The following is a 21704-nucleotide window of genomic DNA, read 5'->3' as shown; positions in this document are numbered from 1 at the left end:
ATGCAACAGGGCTCTGACCCTTTACTGCAGATGTGTAACCACATTCTCTGGCAGACCAGGTCATCTAACCTGTGGCACTTGAGAACCCAAACAGCGCAGCACATGGCTTGCTTCCAATGACAAAAAACGCATGCCTGAACATGAGTCGGCACCTCAGACACCGGGCTGTGCTGGCTGAAACGTTCACTCTTGCAGCTCAACTGTTTTCAGAGTCAAGTCATCAGCTAAGCTGATTACTGCCACTGTATTTACAAGCCCAATCCCTACCCTGTGCTGCAATGGAAGCAATTAACCTGAAGGAGCTGCCCTTAAGTCCTGGAGCAAGCACCGAACACAACAGTTACACAACAGTCATTCAGCTACTCGTATCCCAAAATAGGAGCTATTATTTTTGCTCTTCTCCGGTGCAGTTAACTTTCTACACTCATACTTCTGTTCAAACCAGTTTAGCTGCTTAGACGTTAATTGGGCAACTTGGGGAACTGAAGTAAGTCCACAGATCTCTCCAGTTAGCTTACCAGATAGCATTAAAAGCAAAACTAAACAAAACCCACACATGAGAAGTCATGGGACATGCATTCCCAGAGACATAAGAATTCAGCTAGCTTGCTAAAGCTAACACTAAGAAATAAGGAGAACATTTTGCTAGAGTCGGTCAGCTCTGAATAAGGATAACTGATGTGTAAGCAAGCAGGCAGGACACAGAACAATTTCTACTAGTTGGCGTAGCTTCCAACTTTTGACTAGTCATTGGTAGACAGACACAAGCAGCTAAGAGGGAGTAAGAGGAAACTGTTGGGAATGAACCTTTAAGACTAATTCATGCACAGCACATATGCACCAGCCAGAATGAACCAGAAGCTGGGTTTCAGCCTATACTGAGGGGTGACCTACTTCAGGTGTCTCCCCTTGGGAAGAGAAGATCAGAATATGACCAACAGCCAGGCACAAAGTAACACTCAATCATAGCTTGAGTTCACTTGCTCATGAAGACAAGCCTTTAAGCACTTAGTTCTGATTTAAATCACAAGTTATATATACAGTTTAATTGAAGCATTCCCACATTTAACTTCAGCAAAATAAGTTCATCAGAAAGTTACACAAACCCAAAAAGCTTTATTTTTCAAAACCATACTTTATTTTTGAAGGCTACTAGAAGTATTCAGAACTATATTTCTTAAGCAAAAAGATTCACATTTCATTCTGCAGGGTCATTAGTATGAGAAAAAGCATTTGGGGGTTTATTTTTTGCAATTGTTTTTGAGTTCCTACACCAATCCACATTTGAATTAGAAGTGGTAACAACAGTTATGGCTTTAGATACAGAATTACAAAAGATAACACATGAAGGTTGCAACTCAAGTCGGGAACAGACAATTATGATCATTTTTACACAGCAAGGTAACACTTTAGCTAAGACAGAGGCAACAACGGTCTTTATGGTAGACAAATCCACTGAACATCAGCAGCACAGAAACTGCTTCAAGGATACCCATGCTGTTAATTCACAAGTGTTAGAAGAACATTCTGTCTGCTTCAATTACCTCACCTTTTCCTCTGTATTCAAAGCCTCAGAAACACAGAAGTACGAGACCACAACAGTCCCCCCCCGCCTTTTTTTTTTTTTAAAGAAAGGGATACAACAAAAGATGGAAGACTACAGTATGTGGTGGAGGAAGAGTCACCATCTCTAAACAGACAGCAGGACTTTGGCCAATAAATTTTATCTGTAAGCATGTAAGGACTCAAACCGATTCAGAACCCAGAGCTGCAATTTTGTTGGGCATTCTCCCCATCACTGATTTTTAACTCTGTGTTTACTTGTTCTGGGTGGCTTGCATTCAGTGAGACAGAGGTAGTGATGGGAACAAGATTCCTTCCCTTAAGTTTCCAAATAAATGAAACCTGGTAAGCATGCCCCAAGGAAGGGCAAGTGCAACCAGAGAGGACCTGCCAACTGGGAAAGGACAAGAGCACGAGTACAGACATTAAGCTGCTCTCCCATACCCAGGACTGATTAAAAAAAAGTTACATGAAGGTGCTGGACAAGAATTGAGCAAGTAACAAAACCTCTGTGACCTCCACAATACGTACTTCATGCCAGGTTGTGCAAAGGATAGGACAGAACCTTTGCTGCACAGTTGTGGTGATCAAAATATGACATTATTTGCAGTACTGCCAGAAGTTCCAGTGTGTAACTAGCTAGCATGGTTACATTGATAATTTTAATAGCTATATAGAGTCAGTCACTCATTTAAAAAAAATAAAGACATGTATTTTCAGACAATTCCTTTATCCAGTTAATTCTTCAGACTTGTCCCACCTTTGCTACTTGTGACTAGGCCAACATTTCTGTCCTAACTGGATTAAGACAGACTTCATCTATTAAACTTCCTTCCTTTTGGTTCACTGAGGAAAAATATCTAAAACAAACAAAAAAAAAACCCACCACCACCACCACCCCAAAAAAGAGAGGTTTTTATTTTATGCTCCTGGAATACTACGATTTCTCACAGGAGCGTTCATTCAAAGCAAACTGTCTTTAATACTTACAATAAGAGGTTGCAACTCTTGGACAAGGTGGCATGGTTGAAACTAGGTCACCTGAATATAATTTGAGTGCTATAAACCAATCAGTGAATAAAGTCAACACTTGGGGCTAGAGAGCAGTTCTCCTTAAAACACCCCATTTTTCTTCTTGAGAAGATCAGAGGTACAATGGTTTGTTTTATTGCAACACTGGTTAGCCAAATCAATCCTTCCCATCCAGATATGATTTTTATGAACCAGGGATTTTATGGTTTACTGCCAAATTTGGCAGACAATTTACTGATGAGATTCATGACCTTGGGATTGTTCTGGTACTTGGACATATTTGCTGGATTCTGGGCAACATCTTGGAATGCAACCATAACTTCCGGATCCTGCAGAACAACAAAGCAAAAAATTAGGGCATTTAAACAGGAAGTCTACAAAAATTAGTGGTTCTGTAGTTCCAACACACTTGTCTTGCTTTGCTTTTAACATGGCAAGTCTAAACTAGAGTTAATAAAGGTCTCTAAAGAAAACTCAAGGAAGCAGTGTATGCTGGTAATGCTGTATCAGTAAACAGCAGAGCCATTACTAGATCTGTTACAGTGAAAGTATGATGTGTGAGAAAAGGGATGAGAGGGTTTTTTTTTTGCTCAGAACAGAAGCTATCAAACGTAGCCACAACTATTATTTCTGTTCAAGTATCTTCAAACGCATCTTGAAGGAGGAAGCAGGAGCTCTATGTGTATCAAGCATGGCAGTATAACTATCTCCCCATGCAATAGCTGTTACTCATCCCTTTCACCCCTTTTCCTTCTAGCAGCAGAAACTTTAACCTGCTGGACTGTGAGCAGATGATGTGGCAATATTTGGCTTTTTAAAATGCATCCGATTCTCAGACAGTCATTCTCCACCTCCTCTGGGAAGTCACAACTGGAAGAAAATCTTCTGTCTCTCATCACACTGCTGTGTTGCACTTAATAAACACATTCACATATATATTAAAGAAGTTTGGTGTTCTTTTGACGACCAGTGTCATCTTCCCCACCTAGTATGAGAAGCGCTAATACTTTTTTTCTGTATTTCTAGTACACCTCTAGCCTCTATTGAATTAGAATTGTTTTTGCTCATTTCACATGAGCATGTTCTGAACAATGTCCTTTAACAAATCCACACAGGCTGATTTTACATCTCAGCCTGGGAAAACATTTCCATGATAGCAACTTCTGCGTGAAAGACTCAAGTTTTCTTTAGTCCAGCAAAAATACAAGCAGCTTATTATGTCCAGTATAAAACTGTAATTTCATCTGTTGTTCTTTCTTGCACATTTAAGTAGTTTCACTGAAGGACACAACCTTCCCTATACTTCTATTCCATTGCTATCACAAAATTATTACTTGGAAACCATCAAAAACCAGCTGGTGTCCACAGAGCTGTCTGCTACAATAACACCACCATATATCTGTTGTAGCATCAGACAGACTAAAGCCGCTTAACAAGTCTGATCCAAGAGTTGCATTTAGTAGGTGTGTACTCCAATGAAATCACCCACATGGTTCAGTCATGTTTTTATACATGTTGGGAACTGAAAGAGTCAAGACTTATCTTTTGTGAGAAGGAATTACAACTGTGTTATCTCCCCTTTGAAAAGGGATCTGCAAAGTCTATGAAAACTAGGATGGTGAAGTTCAGAAAACGGGCACTGGATGTATTTCCTCCACTTTACAGGATTCCTATGAAAACAGATGACTTTCACAAACCCAAACTTCCCAAATTTCTGAATTCAAAATAGGCTAGAAGACTATAAAGACCATGCTATATTGTTAAATCTCTGTTACCACCTGTATATGAATAAACAGTAACTTATGTAAATATATCCATAAGCAGCCATAACTAATTCTTTGGTTGCTCCTACAGAAGGTAAGCTCAGTTTGAGAGCATAACCAGTTAACTTGGGCATACTTCAATGTAAGCTCAAGGTGAGCAGTCTCAAAGATGAGGAGATAATAGTCACTAACTCCAAAGAGATCGGGAAGGTCTTTAACCTCAATACTACAGTTTCAGCAGTAACTCACCATGAAAAGCCTCTACACATGGTCAGCTAAAATAACACCTTAAGATTAACGATGGGACAGACTTGGGTGAATCTGTATTTTTTTTTTTTTTTTTTGCAAAAACCTCATAAACAACCTCAGTAACAGCTGTCAGCTACCATCATCCTTAAACACAATCCATAGTTGCACTGAGCAGAAGCAAGTCAAGCAGTAAAAACTACCGGCTTTTAAGACTCTATCCTGCACTGCTGATACAGGGAGGCTAAGAATGTAGTCAGACACTTCAGGAAAAGAAGGTAGTGCAGACACATAGGTCAAGTGTTAAATAAATCACAGCTAGATTTAAAGTTTGTACAAAAGTCGATGAGACACTCAAGGCTTAGCTAACAGGTTCTGCAGAAAACACTGTCAACACATGTTCTTACAACAGAGTAGTACAGCATTTCCCGGTATACATAATCAGCATGCAACAGAGCCTTTTTAAAGGCATGTGGCAAGCACTTAACATTTAATTGCACTTCAAAGCTGTTTTCAGCAACTCCAATTTCAAAGGCCTGTACTACAGCATAAATGAGCCAGGTAATGAATGCAACTGCATTTTTCTGTTTGTTTGTTTTTTGTTTTGGACGGTTTGGATCCAAGACAACATTGCTGCCATAGCAGCTCAGGTAAAAGGCGCATTTCCAAACACCAGCAACCACTAAACTAGGGTAACCCATAAACTTTTGCATAGAAAGTGATGCCTTTTTAATGATTTCAGGGCATACCAAATAACAGTCCCTCGTGATGCTTTTATTAAATGGCTATCATAGCTGCTCAATGACCTGAGAACATCACGTAACTCTAGCTTAACCAGAGCAATCCAGAAAAACATAGCAACAGGCTTTTATATGGGACCACATTAGCATGCAAATACAACTACACAGCTCACTTTTTGCCCAGCCAACCTAATGTTGTCAGATACATTCTACTTAATCTGCTGGAATATTTTTCTTGTGTAAAACTAGTCATGACACTGAGCAATTAAATAATTGAGCTACTAATCAAGCCCACTGGGGAAGTAGGCTTTCTGAGCACGAATTCAGAAAGTGCCGGATGTAGAACTATTCTGATACTATTTTGCCTCTGGCAAAAAACACTTAGGCAATTCTCCTCTCAACATTACTGCAATATATTGCATTGCAACAATATTAACAGTAATTTGTCATTTGTGCATAATTATCTCACCATAACGCGTACGCATTGAAAAAAGAGCGAGTGAAGTATACTGTGTAGAGAAATAACCCTTCAAGAGACTCAAAAAAGACAAACTCCTCACAGCATATAGTTTTGTCTATTGTATGCAAGTACAGGGTGGAGGAAGGAGGGGGACACAACATGACACCTTTAATTAAGTTCCTGTCAATCTGAAAAATAGCTAACAGATTCCAGACAGTCTGGTGCCACACATGCACAGAAAGAAAATTTCACAACACAAATAAGCAAGCACCCCCCACCACTCTCCAGAAGGTCACATCTTCCCTCAGCTCACAGGAGCTGTTCCTCCCTCATTCAGAGCATTTAGCTTTGATTTTAATCAAATACTCACCTGCATGGCCGCCAGGACTTCTGGATCACTGAGAATCTCATTGAGACCTGGCATACCTGCCATTCCTGGCATACCTCCAGGCATAGCCCCAGGAAATCCACCTGCAAACCCAAGACACAAGAATGCATGAAGAAAAACATTTAATTCAGCTATACAGGAGCTCACTGACAGAGACCGAAACGTACTTGTTTCGCCACACCTCCAACACCATGTCTTCCACAAAGCTACAGCTGCTCCACTGAATGCAAAGCAGAGGCATCGGTTTTCTGTCTGTGAGGACCTGCATCTTATTTCATACGTATTTTTAACCCAATGAAATAGGAGGCTTGTAATTAGCATGAGGGCCTAGCACCTTGTACACAAATGCAGTGATTTTCTAATTAACTTAAATCAGGTACATCTCAAGCCTAAGAAACTGATTTTTGAGTGCCTGGTGTGAACAACTCAGGACTTACTACTACTGATTTGCTTTTGCCCTAGGCTCATTCCAAGTTCAGCTGGAACTTTAGGTTTGGGGGTGAGGTGGGGTAGGGAATCCCTGAAACAGATACAGTCTCTATTTGCTTCCTCTGACAAGCTGATATGGCTGGAGCATGCACTCAGCCCACCTCAACTACAACTCTATCTTCAACTGTTTCTCCCCAACTTGTTAAACTCAAAAATAATATGGAAAGGCTGACCTTCATGGAACTATTGCTTCTCCCCAACTTATTACACTCAAAAATAACACAGAAAGGCTAATCCTTGTGGAACTGTTCAAAAACTGCACTGCCTCCTTTGAGAAATTATTCTCTTCAACAATAGCTTCCAAGTATCACAGTTTTCCCTAACACTCAACCAATTTTCAGCTTTAAAACTATTGTTCTTAAGCAAGACAGCTCCAAGCCACACTGAGTAATTTATAAAACATTTTATATTACTTTTTCAGCACATATTAAGCAAACATTGCATGTTTGTTTCCTCAGACCTAAATCCTTTCACTCTGTTAATCAATACTGACTTGTCTTCCCTGTACTTGCTACCCAGCAACAATCTTATTTGAGAGAAAGAATCCGATCCTCTTCCCGCTACTGCTCCAACAGTTATTTGTAGACAAGTTTTAAACTTCTTAAGAACATATTTCTCTCTCTCAGTCTTGCGAAGAAATACTATGAACTGTGGTTGTTAATACTGCGTATGGAAAAAAAACCAGTCACTTCTATCTCAAGTAAGAAGTAAATGGTGCTTAAAAATACACACCTGGGAAGCCACCTGGGAAACCGCCAAATTGAGCTCCTCCTGCCTGTCGTCTTGCTTCTTCCTCCTATAAAAGCAAGCACATCATTCCACACAAAGCAATGGAACTGCAGCCTGTGTTCTACTGCTCAACTGGTTCTAGGAAGAAAAATAGCTGAGACTGTTTCATGGGAGCAGGCTACTGCAATAAGCAAATGTGGTTTTGTACATAGTGCGGTACTCCAGACAAGAAATAGTGGTCTACACTTACTTTAGTACGTTTCTTTGGATAAGTTATGCAGAGTGTGTTTTTACTAAGCATGAACTGCATGATCAGTTTTAGCCTATTAAATTTTAGAAAACACTCCCACCCCTAACACATGCTGTAAAAATATATCAGTAAAGCTGAAAAAAAACCCCAACAAGTCAACTGTGTCAGGAAGTGAAGAAGAAAAGCAAAGGATTAGTCTGAAATTAAAACCTCCTACTTTGGGAGACGTGGAGACGTAAGTATTAAGTGAAAACTATTCTGGTATGATCAAACTGTAACTGAAGACTTGAAATTACTGGGTTACTAGAGATACCAGGACCTGTCTTTGACATAAGCAACAGATGCAGTACAAGGCCTTAATCTCCAGAATTCATTATTGGTCAAGTAACACAGAAAAAATATCCCTAAAATTTAAGATTTAAAATAATTTTCCTGTGCAATCAATTTTAAACAAAATAACTACGTCACTCTCCACATTATTAATATAAGCCTAAATAATCACCCTTTGTGCTCTCTCATGCTCCTCTCGTGCCTTCTTCACTCTTTCCATTCTTTCCTTGATTTCTTTTTCTTCACGCTTCCGTTCATATTTTCGGCGATGTTCTGCAATTTTCTGAGCCTGTTACAATACAATACCAACATTTCAGGTACGTTCTAGTACACCACGCAACGTATTACAATATAAAATACACTCAAGTATAACCAACTTTTTTTTTTTTTTTTAACAGTTCTTAAAAATAAGATTTGAGTTCACATCCCAAAAGCCCCTTTGTTTCAGGGAGCATATGCCATTTCCTCTCTACCACAATCGGTTATTGACATATACTAGGCCCTTGCTGGATTCACCAGACCCATGCACTCTAGTCTAGTACCTTCTTCCTGTAGAGCTCCAGGACTTCCACCATAGTTAGAACAAACACACTGTTCCACATTCCTTCCTGCTTTTATGCTGAAATATCAATTTCTCCAGTGCTAACACCAAAGAATTGCCCACGGAGAAAGGAATTTTCCCTGGTACAATAACAGGAAGTGTAACTCCCCCTGCACAGACACGCTTGTTAGACAGTGCTTTTGCTGTTCCAGATGCCTTGGCAGCATACACAACTGGACTCGAGCAGACCAAAGAAAACCTGAACCAAAGCAAGAGATGGCAGATGGGGAGCAAGTTAGTTTCCTATCTTCTCAAAGGTATCAACTCTACAGCCCCCATGGAGGGGGCTAGTTAACAATGAACTCCCTAAGGCTCCTTGATCAGGGATCACCTTAATAATAGAACACTAACTGCAGCATTATTTTCCTGAAGCCAGAACACAGCCTTATATAACACTGCAAAAAAAAAAAAGTCTGTAATTTTACAAATTGCAGAGCTTTAATACCATACATGACAAGTACCCTGTAACATTCCCATAAATAAAATATAAATATTAAATTGAGGTCCAGGAATAGAAATACTATTACAAATTACAGCTGCAAGCCTCTCTTACACATGGATACTCTTCTGTTCTGCAGCTTCAGCTTCCTTCACAGCATATTTACCTGCTGTGACATGGGGTCCTCCATGGGCTGTAAGGGGACAACCTGCTTCACCATGGTCCTCTCCATGGGCTGCATGGAAATCTCTGCTCCAGCAGCTGGAGCACCTCCTCCCCTCCTTCACCGTCCACAGGGTTGTTTCTCTCACCTTCCTCCCTCCTCACTCCTCTCACAAGCTGCTGCACTGCACTTTTTTTTTTTTTTAAATCCTTTCTTAAATTTGCCATCACAGAAGTGCAGCAGGCTCAGCTTTGGCCAGCAGCAGGTCTGTTTTGGAGCTGGCTGGAACTGCCTCCGCCCATCACAGGAGCAGCTCCTGGTCTCTTCCCTCCGAGGCCACCCCTACAGCCCCTCAGCCCCACCCTCCTGCAAACGTTGCCACGTAAACCCAAGAGAACGCAGTAGTTGCGATACGTAATCCGTGAATGACTTTAAGGGAATATATAAGACATGAAAAAGACAGCCTACTATCAAGTCTTGCATGTGTTACACATAAGTTCTTCATCAGAACAACGCTGCGGTCAACCACCTGAGAAAAGCTGAAAACCAGTCTTACAGAGATTATGCTGCCCTCACTAGGTGGACTAGTGAAAGTAACACAGCCAAGAATACTTTGTAAACCATGATTAGGTTGAAGCTATGATCAGTTTGAAACGTTTTGGGGGGAAAAAAAATACAGAACAGCAAGAGAACACTGTGATAACAAGATGTTTTTAGCCTAGATTCTAAAATGCCTGGCTAACTTCAACTATTTCAGATTTTTCAATTAAGAAGGAACATATTGTTTCGTAGTTCAGTTATATGCCCAGTCCCAGAGACCTAATTTGCAAACAGAGCCATAAACAGCTGTGATTAAAGACACAGAAGCATTTATAAACTCAGTTTGAAGTGTCAGATGAACGTTGATGCTGACACGTGGACGTTCCTACAGCACAATGAATATCACAAGAATTTGAAAGACAAGAACACCACTAAAACAAATAGAGGAGGGACCTCCATTATCCTTTCCCACTTACTCTTGGTTGCACCTCCTTCAGCATGGCGCTAGCATCTTCATCGTAATCCAGTTTACAGGCTAATGCAAGATCATGAGCAGCCTCCTCCCAGTGACCCAGAAGTCTGGAATTCAGAAAAAAAGCAAACTGAACTCTAGGTATTGCTCAGGGTATTTACAACCACGTGTCATTCAGTATTTTTTCTGCAGCTATGGAGACTTATGCAAGTTTCAAGTCAATAACCACAGTGTTTTCTGTAACGTGCGATCTATGATGCTATTGAGAATACTTGCTTGCTTATTCCATACCTTTATAATAATAATTGTTGCATTAGGTAAAAATCAAGAAGAAAAACTAAATCAGCTACTGTCATTCTTTGCTACAAACAAGAACTGCCTATCAGGGAGAAGGCATCCTGTATATAAACATGTGAAGCACACTAATAAACGTTCTGCATCACCAGGCAAATGCTTAACGTGAACTATGAGGTCAGTGTTCTGTACAATTCTACCCCACTGCTAAATCAAGCTTACGTGCACTTGGTTTACTCAGCACTTACACATCCCAGGTAACTGCCCGCACCAGGTCTTAATTGAAGAGGTCATAAAAGCTACCGTGCAGCACTACTTCTTTATTCATTTAGACAAACTTGTGACGATCAAAGGTTTAAGTGAATGATAAGGGGTCAAAGCATTTCAGCTGACTGACAGGGGCATCAATCCAAACCATGCTCCCATCTTCTCATTCTTAGGCTTCATGCCATTTATTAAAATTGTAGACGTTATTTAATAAACACTGTTCAGAATAATTCATTTATTAATTAGGAGTTCTATTAATTTCACTCCTTCCACTTTTATACAGAGTGAAGGAAGCATCCCATTATTTTTTGGCTGACGTATTTTCATTTCAGAAATAATTTTAACTACAGTTAGGGGGAAATCTCGCTGACCTAATAATGCCATTTAAATAATTACACTGTTCGCTTAATATCACTCTTCATTTCAACAATTGGTTCCTTTAATAACCAGACAGTTTAATTTACTACGTAAAGGAGCTCTAGGATCCTATGGAATAAAGGCAGCAGAGAATTATTTAGAATTATAGGTTAGTAAATAATAACTGAGCCAAGTAAAACACAGAAGAGCCCCCCCAAAATAAAACCTACTCTCCTAGAGCTCACAATATTTAGCAAATGATTAAAAAATGCTTTACAGAATGACAGTAAGTCATTAGAAGATGGCTTATCAAGGAGAGGAGTAAAAAAATAAGTGTAGAAGGATTATTCTTAAGTCACCATCAATAAATCACCATCATCCTTTCTTCTTCTAATCCATATACTTAGCATAACGGTTTCTTGGCTCAAGACTACTGCTCTCCCATACAAGACAGACAGTTCACAGAAAAACAGAGAAAAGAAAAGCATAAACAAAGTTGTTCCCTCCCAAGTAAGTAAAGAGAGCATCAAGAACATTTGCAGTTCGCTACCTATGCGCTTTCCCCCTCCATTTGTAGGTCTGTGCCGAGTCAGGATTAATCTTGATGGCTCTGTCACAATCTCTAATGGCAGCATTTGGCTTCTGTAGTTTCACAAAAACACTGCAGGAACAAGAACATTTATTGTACATATTAAAATGCCAAGTTACTAACTTAAGCTGGAAATAATTTTTGATGACTAACAGGCAAGCTAATGAGATACATTTGAAAAGCTGAGTTCAAAAAGATTTTGTAGTGATAACAGTGTCAGTGAAATTTAGTTTCCCCCCCGATGCCATGTGAATCATTAGCAAAAAGTGCAAGCATTCAACATTCAGACTTGAGCCTTGCCTATAAGAACAACTTTAATGCAGAAGGAAAGGATAAATGCAAAAAGCAGTTTGATTTCATGCCATTTGCAGTCTATAGCCAATAGCAACTACGAAGTTAAACAAAACAAAGCTAGTATTACATGTTCCAGGTTACATCGTCTTTAAAGAAGTAAGAAAAATAAAGCACTAATTATCACACTGAGGTTCTACCATTTTCATGCCCTTCCAGCCCCTGTGACAGGGGGGACCTTGAACTTACAGCACCACATTTCAGCTGATCTCACAGCCTGCTCCTCAAGCCCCTCCATACGGAGAAGTCAACAAGCACAAAATCAAAGACAGCAATCAAGAAAGTAATCAAAACGTAACATCATCACACTGATGTCTAAATCCAGACTGGACCTCAGCTTGAATACTTTGTTAAATTTTGGTTCTGCTCCTCCATCTCAAAGACGGGTAGTAAAACTGAGAAAGGTCCCAAGAAATGCAACAACATCTTAAAAACAGAGTTGCTCTCTCCTATACAGGGAAACAGATTAGGACCCTATAGCCTGGTACAGAAAACATATCCAGAAACAAACCAAGAAACCACCAGAACTTGCGTCTATAAAAATCACAAGTAATAGGGAGAACAAGAACAAGGAATCTTTAGCACCTGGCAGTTCTTTTTTACATACAAGAACCATCAGGCAAAGGAAACAATGGTAGCAGATTCCAGGCAAGAGAACGGATCATATTCTTCATTTAGTTAAGCTTTCAAAACCCTTGCTGCAGAGCACTGCAAATGCTAATTTGTATTTGTTCAGTGGGAGATTCGATAAAATTATAGAGACAAAAAAAAGCGCTAAACATCAAGAGCTATTAAGTATAAAAGCATAGTTTTAAATAAGTAAGCCTATGAGCTGTGAAGTGAAGGCTGAAAAAACATGACAGTTGACTATCACCTCAGTTCCCTTTTTCATATACTACTGGTTCATAGACACCAAGGATTGTCAACTACCAACAGACACAGAACGCTGGATGATGCGGGCTGTTTAAGCTCATCTGATACAACTGCTCCCAGTGCTAAGACTTGGGCTATCCTTCAGAAGATTACTCATTATCAGACATGGCCATGTCTTAACAACTTGTGTTCTGGAAAAGTAGTAAAAAACAAAACGCAGAACACGCAGCACATGGAGAGCTGCTGGCTTTGGATTCTGAAGTAATTCAATCACTGGATTGCTATATTTGCTACAACACTTCAATGACACATGAGCATACACTGTATTGATAGTTTCAGGGGACACTACTGAAGAGCAAGCTCACTTCAAACGGATACAAAAGGCAAGTAAGATACATTAATCAAACAAAGGCTTGATTCCAGTTTGGGACTGCAAATTGTGAAACTGTCTTTACCAGCAGCGCTAGCCAAGAGAAGCCTATCCTAATTTTAAGGGTCTGGCTGTGAATGAAGGATTAGCTGGGATGTTCAGTTTCTATGTAAAGGAAGGTTCTCCATTATTAATTGCTATCAAGAGCTTTTTGCTTTTGAAAATAGCAGAGGCAAAAAAAAAAAAAACACACAACAAAAACCACACAAATCCAGAAAGTTAGCCTGATCTCCTCTCAGTTAAGGCTAATAACTGCAAGTTTTACAATACACAAGCATATCAGATTAATTATTAGAGCAGTATGTTTAAGAGGTTCAGGTATTTCATACTTCATCTCTGTATGAAACATTCCTGAATTGACAAAGTAATCAATAGTCAAGATACTCCAGGTCAGAACATCTGCCCTTTTACATTTACTCAGAGGAGGAAAAAAAAAAAAAGGTGCCAGCAATTACAGACTGCCTGTAACTTCATCATTAAAGCTTGTTATAAAACAAGCACAAATTCACACATTATCTCCTAGAAACAAACACACGGACATCTCAAGGAACTATCCCAAACCTACACCTCACCAGTGAGAGACGCTCCAATGCTGCTGGCGGTCTTAGAATATTAATAAACACAAAACAAAAACAAAGAAACAAACCCTTAAGCAACAAAAACCAAAACCTGAGTCCACCAGTGACAGGTGGATTACTCACAGCACTTCATTACTCACAGCTGTTACACTGTAAGTTTTACAATAACCTAGTATACAGTTTACTCATGTCTGTAATAGAGGAAATTGAGGTCAATTTTAAATTTCTTCTGATGCTTACACTTCTCATTGCTAAAAAATCCCAGCCCTGAGAAGATACAGCACTATAAGACGTTTTCAAAATGTTAACTATGATCGCAACAGCAAAAACAAGAGTACTGAGGTACACAGAGTACGCACAAAAACTTGGATATAGAACGTACAGAAGAAGCAGGCATCTACCAGTGAGGTGTAGTAGAACAAAAGAGCTAGAAAACACTGAGCAATCACGTGAAAGTCATCAAAAATTGAACAGACTGAATTTTATCTTACTATAAAGATGATCTACTGAACTATGAACTCATCCATGCTCAGGTTTTTTTTTTCAAAAAGTAAATGAAAAAAAAAAAGATCCATGGGAACTTGTGCTTCTCTAACACAAACCTGCCTGACCTTCCACAAGATTTAGGAAGATAAATGTTTGCGCATCATAAACAAGGGCTACCACAAATCAAATCTGACGTTATGCCCGTAACTCATTATCTGCAGTCTGGTCAATGTCATTTGAATTAAGGCTGATGTTGAGAAATAGGTACGTTCTGCTCAAACACAGGACCACTGAACAGAAAGAAATCTGCTTCTTTCTGTCAAGAAATGTAGTTAGCAGGCCCAACAGGGAGAGAATTCACCTAATCCATTTAACTTTGTAACTAGACAGGACACAGTCCTAGGAGAAACTTCAAATGTTTCAGGCATTTGTGATCCAGCACTACTCTAATTCAACACACCGACAGGCATATATTACCACAATGTATTTTAGTACGTAATTTTGTTATTTAATCTACTACCAAGGCCCTTTAGATGGCTGCTTCCGCAAATCCCATTAATCACATACAGGTGAAAACGCACAAAGTGTACTTTTCTTTCTCTTCTCTCATCTTAAATTTACACAGATCTTGCCAGTGTAATTTAAGCTCTTTAAGGGAATAACAGGCAAAAACGTAAAGCACTAGTTTATGATGACTCACCTTGCCCTCTTGGCATACAAGATGGCCAAACAAGGATTCAGCTTGATAGCATCTGTGAACAGGTCGACAGCCTTTTGAAGTTCACCTGAAAACGAGTACCAGTAAAGTTTCCATCATTAGGAAATGATTTCATCCAAGTTGCCAAACCTGCCTTATCTTAAATGGAAGATTATCAACAAAAGAAAATCCAATTTTCATTCTTGCAACGTTATTGATGTACAAACTCCAAAATGCATGCTGGAGGGTTGAGGAGGGGATCTTTTCCAAGCTAAATTTGTACAGTTGACTTCATATGCAATCATGTAGGAAGTACACAGCTTTTTCACTGCATTAAGACAAACCACTAGAGACACTAATCATAGTACATAGGGAACTACTGTAACAGTCAGTTTATAATTAAGATGCTGCAGTACTTCCCCCAGCGATAGCCACATGGGGAAGACATTACTTTAAAAAGCCTTCATGTCCTAGCTAGTTTTGGATATCCAAGAAGGTCCAAGATACTTACTTCAGGTTTGTTTCTTTTTCTGTTTTGTTTTTAAAGTAGCACCAAACATTATGTCCTTCAATATATACTAGAAAACAACTAAAATATATTACCTTCACTTAGAGCATTGATAGCTTCCATCTTCTTCTCATTAGCTTGATCCATCATCTCTTCTGTTACCTAAGAAAATAAGCAAATGAAATGACACACAGACAGATAAAACCCAAAAGCTATAGAGACCAGGCCAGAAGGACCATGCTGAGACAGCACCAAAGGTGGCAGTTGCAGTTTTCTGACTCTGGAATCCTTTGTTTAATTTAGGTTTAAATCACAGTACTAAAACCATGATCTTTTTTGCTTTCATTTTGGAGATACTAGTCACCATTATTTTAGCTGGAAAACACTCACCTGAGTGTTCAACTCAGCCGAAGAGCACTCAGGAGAGTGTTCAACTGCCTTCTGGTAGTTGAATCATGCCAGATTTCTACAGATCTGGTTTTTGTGTGTGTTTTAATATTTTTGCTGTTGTTGTTTTTGTTTTCTGACCTTATTTTTCCTCACTGAACTTTTTGATGGACTACCCTTGACAAAGAAAAGATTGTTGTTTTAAACCAGCAAGTTTTCTATTCATGGCCAAGAGATTCAGAACTGCAGCTAGGTACCTAGCTAGCGTAGTCCAAATTTCCCCCTCAGCTGCTATTGTCGACTAAACTCAAAACCTCTCTCCTTCTTTCCTACTGCCACAGCCATTGAAGGTATTGTGCTTACCTCCACGTTTTCATCTCCCATTTCTTGAGGGGGATCATTATCTGGTTCAATCACTCCCTCATTGTCAATTTCTGGGGGAAAAACAAAAAGCAACTTTAGACTCCAGCTACAGAGAGAGGATTTCTAGAATCACGTTTTAACTGTGATACGCCATCTATTTTCCACACCTATATCACTCTCTTCGCTTTCTGGTTCAGGAGATTTAACTGGCTCCTCTGGCTGTTCCTCTGCTTTGCCCTGAAAGAGAAATGTATTTGTAAGCACACATTATTTCTGACTGATATTCCACTCCCAATCTAATAAATAGCAATGCATCAGAAAATACAAAATGCATCTGCAAAGCATATGACTGCTCTGCAGCTGAACAGTTATTTTTAAGACAGAAATCTCCTTTCCTTTTTTCCTCCTCTGAGATTAAGTCTGTCACACACACACACTCACGCAAATAATTCAGAGCCCTAATCTTTACTCATGAACTTATATTATTGGTAAAGCCTGTCCTTCAAACTGTATAATTCAGTAACTAAACACAATGATCCAGATAATACATACTTTAGAACCAGTGTTGCAATGAGTACTAGCTAGCCACTGCAATCTTCCTGCCCTCCCTGATGCATTCTCTGGATGAAAAATTCTCTCAATCTAGTACTATTAAGCTAAGGTCCTTCACAAGGAGCAATGAGCTAGCATCAACGATTAAAATACTTCTTAATCTGTCAAGGTCAGAGATCTTTGCTACTTATACATACTTAGAATAATTTTCCATGTTTTCTTATCAACTGTTAATTACTTCACTACTTTCCTCTGAATCCCATCACTTAGCACACCCTCCTTTATCACAGACATAAGCTGTTTGCCTTCACATTCAGTGTCACAGACTATACTCACTACTTACACACAACTGCCCCAGAGTTCTAGTCAGCCAGTAATGCAAGCAACCACTGTCTTGTTAAATGCAAAATAAGATCTCTTCTGCTTTTTCCAAGAATAATTTCAAGCTTGGAAAAATCCCGCTATAAACATCTATAAGCCTGATTTATTATCTCCCTTAAAACAATAAGAAACAAACAACCCACACCCATGTCTTCCACAATGCTGTCATAAAAAAATTGACAGTTTAACTGCTCACTTCATTACCTATTGTGCTTCCAGTACTTCTTGTCATGCAAAGATTACAATTTGAGCCACTAATGACAGCAGAAATGGTCTATAAACAGACCACGAGAACATTAAAAAAATAAAAATTCGAGTGTTTGCCATTTGCATTGCTGAGAACATCAGGCATTCAGGATTAAGGAAATGGAGCATGGTAACAATTGAAACAAACTAGAGCCATCTGTAACAAATCACTGTCTGTGACACCCAACGGGCAGGCTTCAGACTGACTGTCAAAATTATCCACCCCAGTGTACTCATCCACACTATTTAGGTGAAGTTTGACGGCAATTTTTGTTTCTCCCTTCCTACCCAGTAACTTCTGCAGCGTCCAAATGTTATCTCGCAGTTACAAAATTCTTTATACCTCACCTTACTTGTCTCGTCTGTGGAGGTGCTGGCTGGAGCAGGTGGTATTGTGCCTCCCATGCTTTTCAACAAAACAGAGAAGAGAAAAAAGAAAACAGTAAGATTATCAAAATAGCGGCCTGCATTTTATTGATTCAAATCCTGCTGATAGTCTCAGCTTTCTGTTGTGACAGAAAACATGATGATCCAATTCCCTGTAAAAGCAATAAGAAGAAGCACACAGCCTCCACGATTTCACAATGTAACATAACGTACATTGGGTCTCATGGCTCTTTCACCTAAAACTCCACTGTAACTTGTACTCAAGCACATGACACATCACCCATCCATCCTTTTTCACAAGGAAAAGTTGCCTTTTTGGCAGAAACAGATTTTTTCCTTAAAATGTAAGCTGTGTTTCAAGTCTGAACTAGGTATTATTATAGCTACTATAAAACTAGAAATTGTTTTCGAAACAGGGTTCAAACAATGTAAGAGAACCCTAATGGCCTAAAAAATGTCTGTTATCCTGATTTTTTGGGGAGTCTAAAACGCTTATATAATTAACAGAAATGAAGCTGTTTTCTATGCAGCATTTTTTTTCTGCATTGCAATATTCACACCTCTCTACTGCAAGCTGAAGAGCACTTGTACTTTCACTACAAGTTGAAGAGCATTCTCTGTATAGCCAGCATTCTCTCAATATAGAATAAACTTCTATATTATACCAACTTCGGGTTGCAGCCAGGAAGAAGTACAGGCTGAATTCTCCAGCTGTTTCATGTAACATCTAATCATATCTAATGGCAGGCTGCCACAAGGACTACCATTCCCATCCATTCTCTGCCCCACTTTCTCATCTACAGATAGATTTCAGTTGCTCTGCCCCTACACACTCCAAAAGGAGGTAAAGAAAAAACAAAAACCAGAAAACAACCCAACGACTCTTGAGTCCATCAACTCAACAGGCTCAGCCAAGTCACTGACCACACAACTGGTTCGACGTGATGCAGGGCAGAGGGGAAGGAAGCGGGCAAACAGGCAGGAGAAACTGGAAGGGCACAGAAGTGTTTGCTTTCAGGAATGAGTGCAACCCAAAACCACACGATGTGGGGAGAGAAGGTGGAAGAGGGAAGGGGAGGTGGCAGGATTCACAGGTCCTGGCACAAGGACCTGCAGCAAAGGGCAGGTCAAACAGCACTACACTACTTCTAGTCTACGTCAGGAGAGATGTCAAGAAAAAAAATATCACAGGTTTCAAAGAAAGGCATCTTCTGAAGCTACTACAAAAATTTACACATGTCCCTGGTATGCTGACATTGCTTTATCTATGTTATACTCCAAGGACTGAACAACTCCAGGCTGATAAATCATTAGAGAGCTAGGCAAAAAATACTGCATGCCTAGTAACTGCTTCTCCTAATTTTTACCCTTGCAGGCTGATGGTCAGGTATACAATTCTCTACCCTTCTGTAAAAATCAAAGAATTTTCATCCTAACTTCCTGAACAAGCAGTTCAAGAAAAGTTGGCCGTAACTACAAAAAGAAAAAGAAATTGGGGCTGTCTAAGGGAGCCTTGGAACTTCTCTTCTGCTGCGCATCCAAAAAGCCTGCAGGACTCAAGTTTCAGAGCAATTCCAAATTATTGGTCTCAAGGTCAGCTTGTTTTTAAGTCTGACACTTGTTCAAGGCTGAAATCACCTGGTCAGTCTTCTCATCCCAAAAGGCACCCTTTCGAAACTTAGAACAGTCGAGATATGTTGATGTATGTTAAACACATACATATATATATATATATATACACATGCATGTTTTTTTTTTACATGCATATATATTTATGCTATTTCATGAACAACTGAGGCTAAACCGTTTTTTTCCTAGTCCTTGAAAATGCCAAAGCAAGTTCCTCTAAAATCATTTCTTAAAACAGTAGTTGGTTACAATGGTTAAATGCATGGTAAGGATATGCAAAGCTTGCATATTTTATTTAACCTCGATGCTACACGGACACACAGGATACTCTTATAGAAAAATACAGGTTTTTCAGGAGGAAAAGCTCAGGAAAAACTGAGTTGCAGCTCTGGAGAAACCGAGCTGTACAAATTGTGCTCAAAAAGATTTGGAATCGAGTCTTTTGCTGAACGAGTTGTGCAATCCTGGTGACAACTCCTGGGAAGCCGTCAGGACTCCATTGCAACAGGGACTCCAGACTTCTGCTGATCACGGTGATGAGAAGCGCTGCTGTTGTGACTTGTTGAGAGAACTGCAGCTGTCACTTCTGCATCCACTTTTGGCACTCGCAGCAAAGTTGTCTTTACAGACTAACAAGATTTCAAAAGCGTCAAAATCTACCTGAACTAAACAATAAGAACAACAACAACAAAAAAGGCAAAATGTCTGGTACGTGAACGACGGGTTCTGTGCTTTACTTTTAACTAATACCATTGTTTCTTTTTTTTTTTTTTAAGCACATTCCCCTTAACGACTCCTTTTGTAAAAATCCATGTCAAAATATTTTTTTGTAATTGCATACAAATATAAAGTGACTTGAATAAAAGGGATGTCAAAACCCCTTGCAAACATTATCATGCAGCAGCACACGCTTTCCATACAGCTAGACAAAATAAAGGCTAGAAGATAAGTGCGTGAAAACAGCACAGATGATCTAAGGTTTCTGATGCAACAGCTAGCCAGAAATGAAATTGACTTAATTGAAATTAGCTCTGACTCTGCTAGCGGTTAGCATCGTTTTGAAACGTTGAATAATTTTCGTTGGAAACATTAGCTTTAAAATAAAACTCAGCTCAGAGTTTTTGTTGCAGAAACGTAAGAATGGGTTTCAGTAGCCTTTAGTCACTGCTCTGAAATCATTTGCAACCCTACCTTGGTGATTACACCTATGTGTTTCAGGCTCAGGTAAGCCTGATGGATATGATAAAACACTTATGTACTGCAGATTCAGGTACACCTGACGGATATGATGAAACCCACCAAGTTTCCCCCCACCTGCAGCCAGGCTGGGATAAGCTTCAAGCAGCTTCCCAAGAAGGAGCAGCCCTTATGGCTGCACCTCCCTGTCCTGCTGCAAACAGCCCTGCTAGAGGAGGGTGGGAGCCCCCCCCCCCCCAACTTCCACAGCTCGACGTGAAAAATCATTTCCCGCTCCAAGTACGTAACTCACCCAAATACTCAAACACCTGAGGAAACGCACCCAGATACCTGAGGGAAAGCAGGAACTTTGGGGGGCTGGAGGAGGCTCCCCTTCCACTAACCCTTCAGTTAACGGCTTATAAGCCCTGAAAACGACCACCCTCCCCTCCCCTCCCCTCCCTTCCCTTCCCCCTCACCCTTCCCCTCCCCTCCCCGCGAGCCCGGGGCCCTCCCGCCGCCCCCCTCCCGCTCCCTCCCCGCACCTCTCGAGCCACTCGCGGAGGAAGGCGAGCTCCTCGGTGTGCAGCAGGGCCGGGTTCTGCTTGCAGAGCCTGACGAAGGCCCGCAGCTCGCCCAGCTTGCGCGCGTCCATGGCGGAGCTCGGAGGGGAGGGCAGGGGGGGAGGGGGGAGGAGGCCGCGGGATGGCGGCCGCGAGCGCGCGCCCACTTCCCCGCCCGGCCGCCGCGCGGCGCCGTGGAAGCTTCCAGCCCGCCGCGAGGCCGCGCCCACCCCGGAGGCCGCGCCCCCTCCGCAAGCTAAGCCCCGCCCCTCGGCTAAGCGAAGCCCCGCCCCCCGCGCCGCGCGGCGGCCCGAACGTTCTAGAAGCGGGGTGGCCGTTAAACGGCCGGCGGCCGCCGCGCTGCGCCTCAGGGTGGCCGCGCGCT

General features: G+C 40.6%; 1 protein-coding gene across 1 annotated transcript; it reads right to left on the bottom strand.

Moving 5' to 3' along the window:
- Positions 1 to 1115: 1115 nt before the first annotated feature.
- Positions 1116 to 21557, bottom strand: ST13 (ST13 Hsp70 interacting protein). The gene is made up of 12 exons (XM_035551893.1): positions 21302 to 21557; positions 17913 to 17970; positions 16553 to 16622; positions 16386 to 16456; positions 15731 to 15797; positions 15131 to 15215; positions 11674 to 11784; positions 10210 to 10312; positions 8163 to 8279; positions 7414 to 7477; positions 6175 to 6275; positions 1116 to 2924 (listed from the first exon to the last, which is right to left on the bottom strand). Exons 1-12 carry the CDS (start codon positions 21409 to 21411, stop codon positions 2796 to 2798), a joined length of 1086 nt encoding a protein of 361 aa, XP_035407786.1. The 5' UTR covers positions 21412 to 21557; the 3' UTR covers positions 1116 to 2795.
- Between the last annotated feature and the right edge of the window lie 147 nt (positions 21558 to 21704).

Source organism: Cygnus atratus, chromosome 1, assembly GCF_013377495.2.
Source record: "Cygnus atratus isolate AKBS03 ecotype Queensland, Australia chromosome 1, CAtr_DNAZoo_HiC_assembly, whole genome shotgun sequence".
NCBI classification, from domain to species: Eukaryota; Metazoa; Chordata; class Aves; order Anseriformes; family Anatidae; genus Cygnus; species Cygnus atratus.
This window is presented reverse-complemented; position numbering and strand designations above follow the sequence as displayed.

Coding starts and splice junctions, on each gene's coding strand:
- ST13 (XM_035551893.1), bottom strand. CDS start 21,411: ATGGACGCGCGCAAGCTGGGCGAGCTGCGGGCCTTCGTCAGGCTCTGC. Junction 15,798..16,385: donor TGGGAGATGAAAACGTGGAG/GTAAGCACAATA, acceptor TTATTTTCTTAG/GTAACAGAAGAGATGATGGA. Junction 15,216..15,730: donor TATCAATGCTCTAAGTGAAG/GTAATATATTTT, acceptor ACTCGTTTTCAG/GTGAACTTCAAAAGGCTGTC.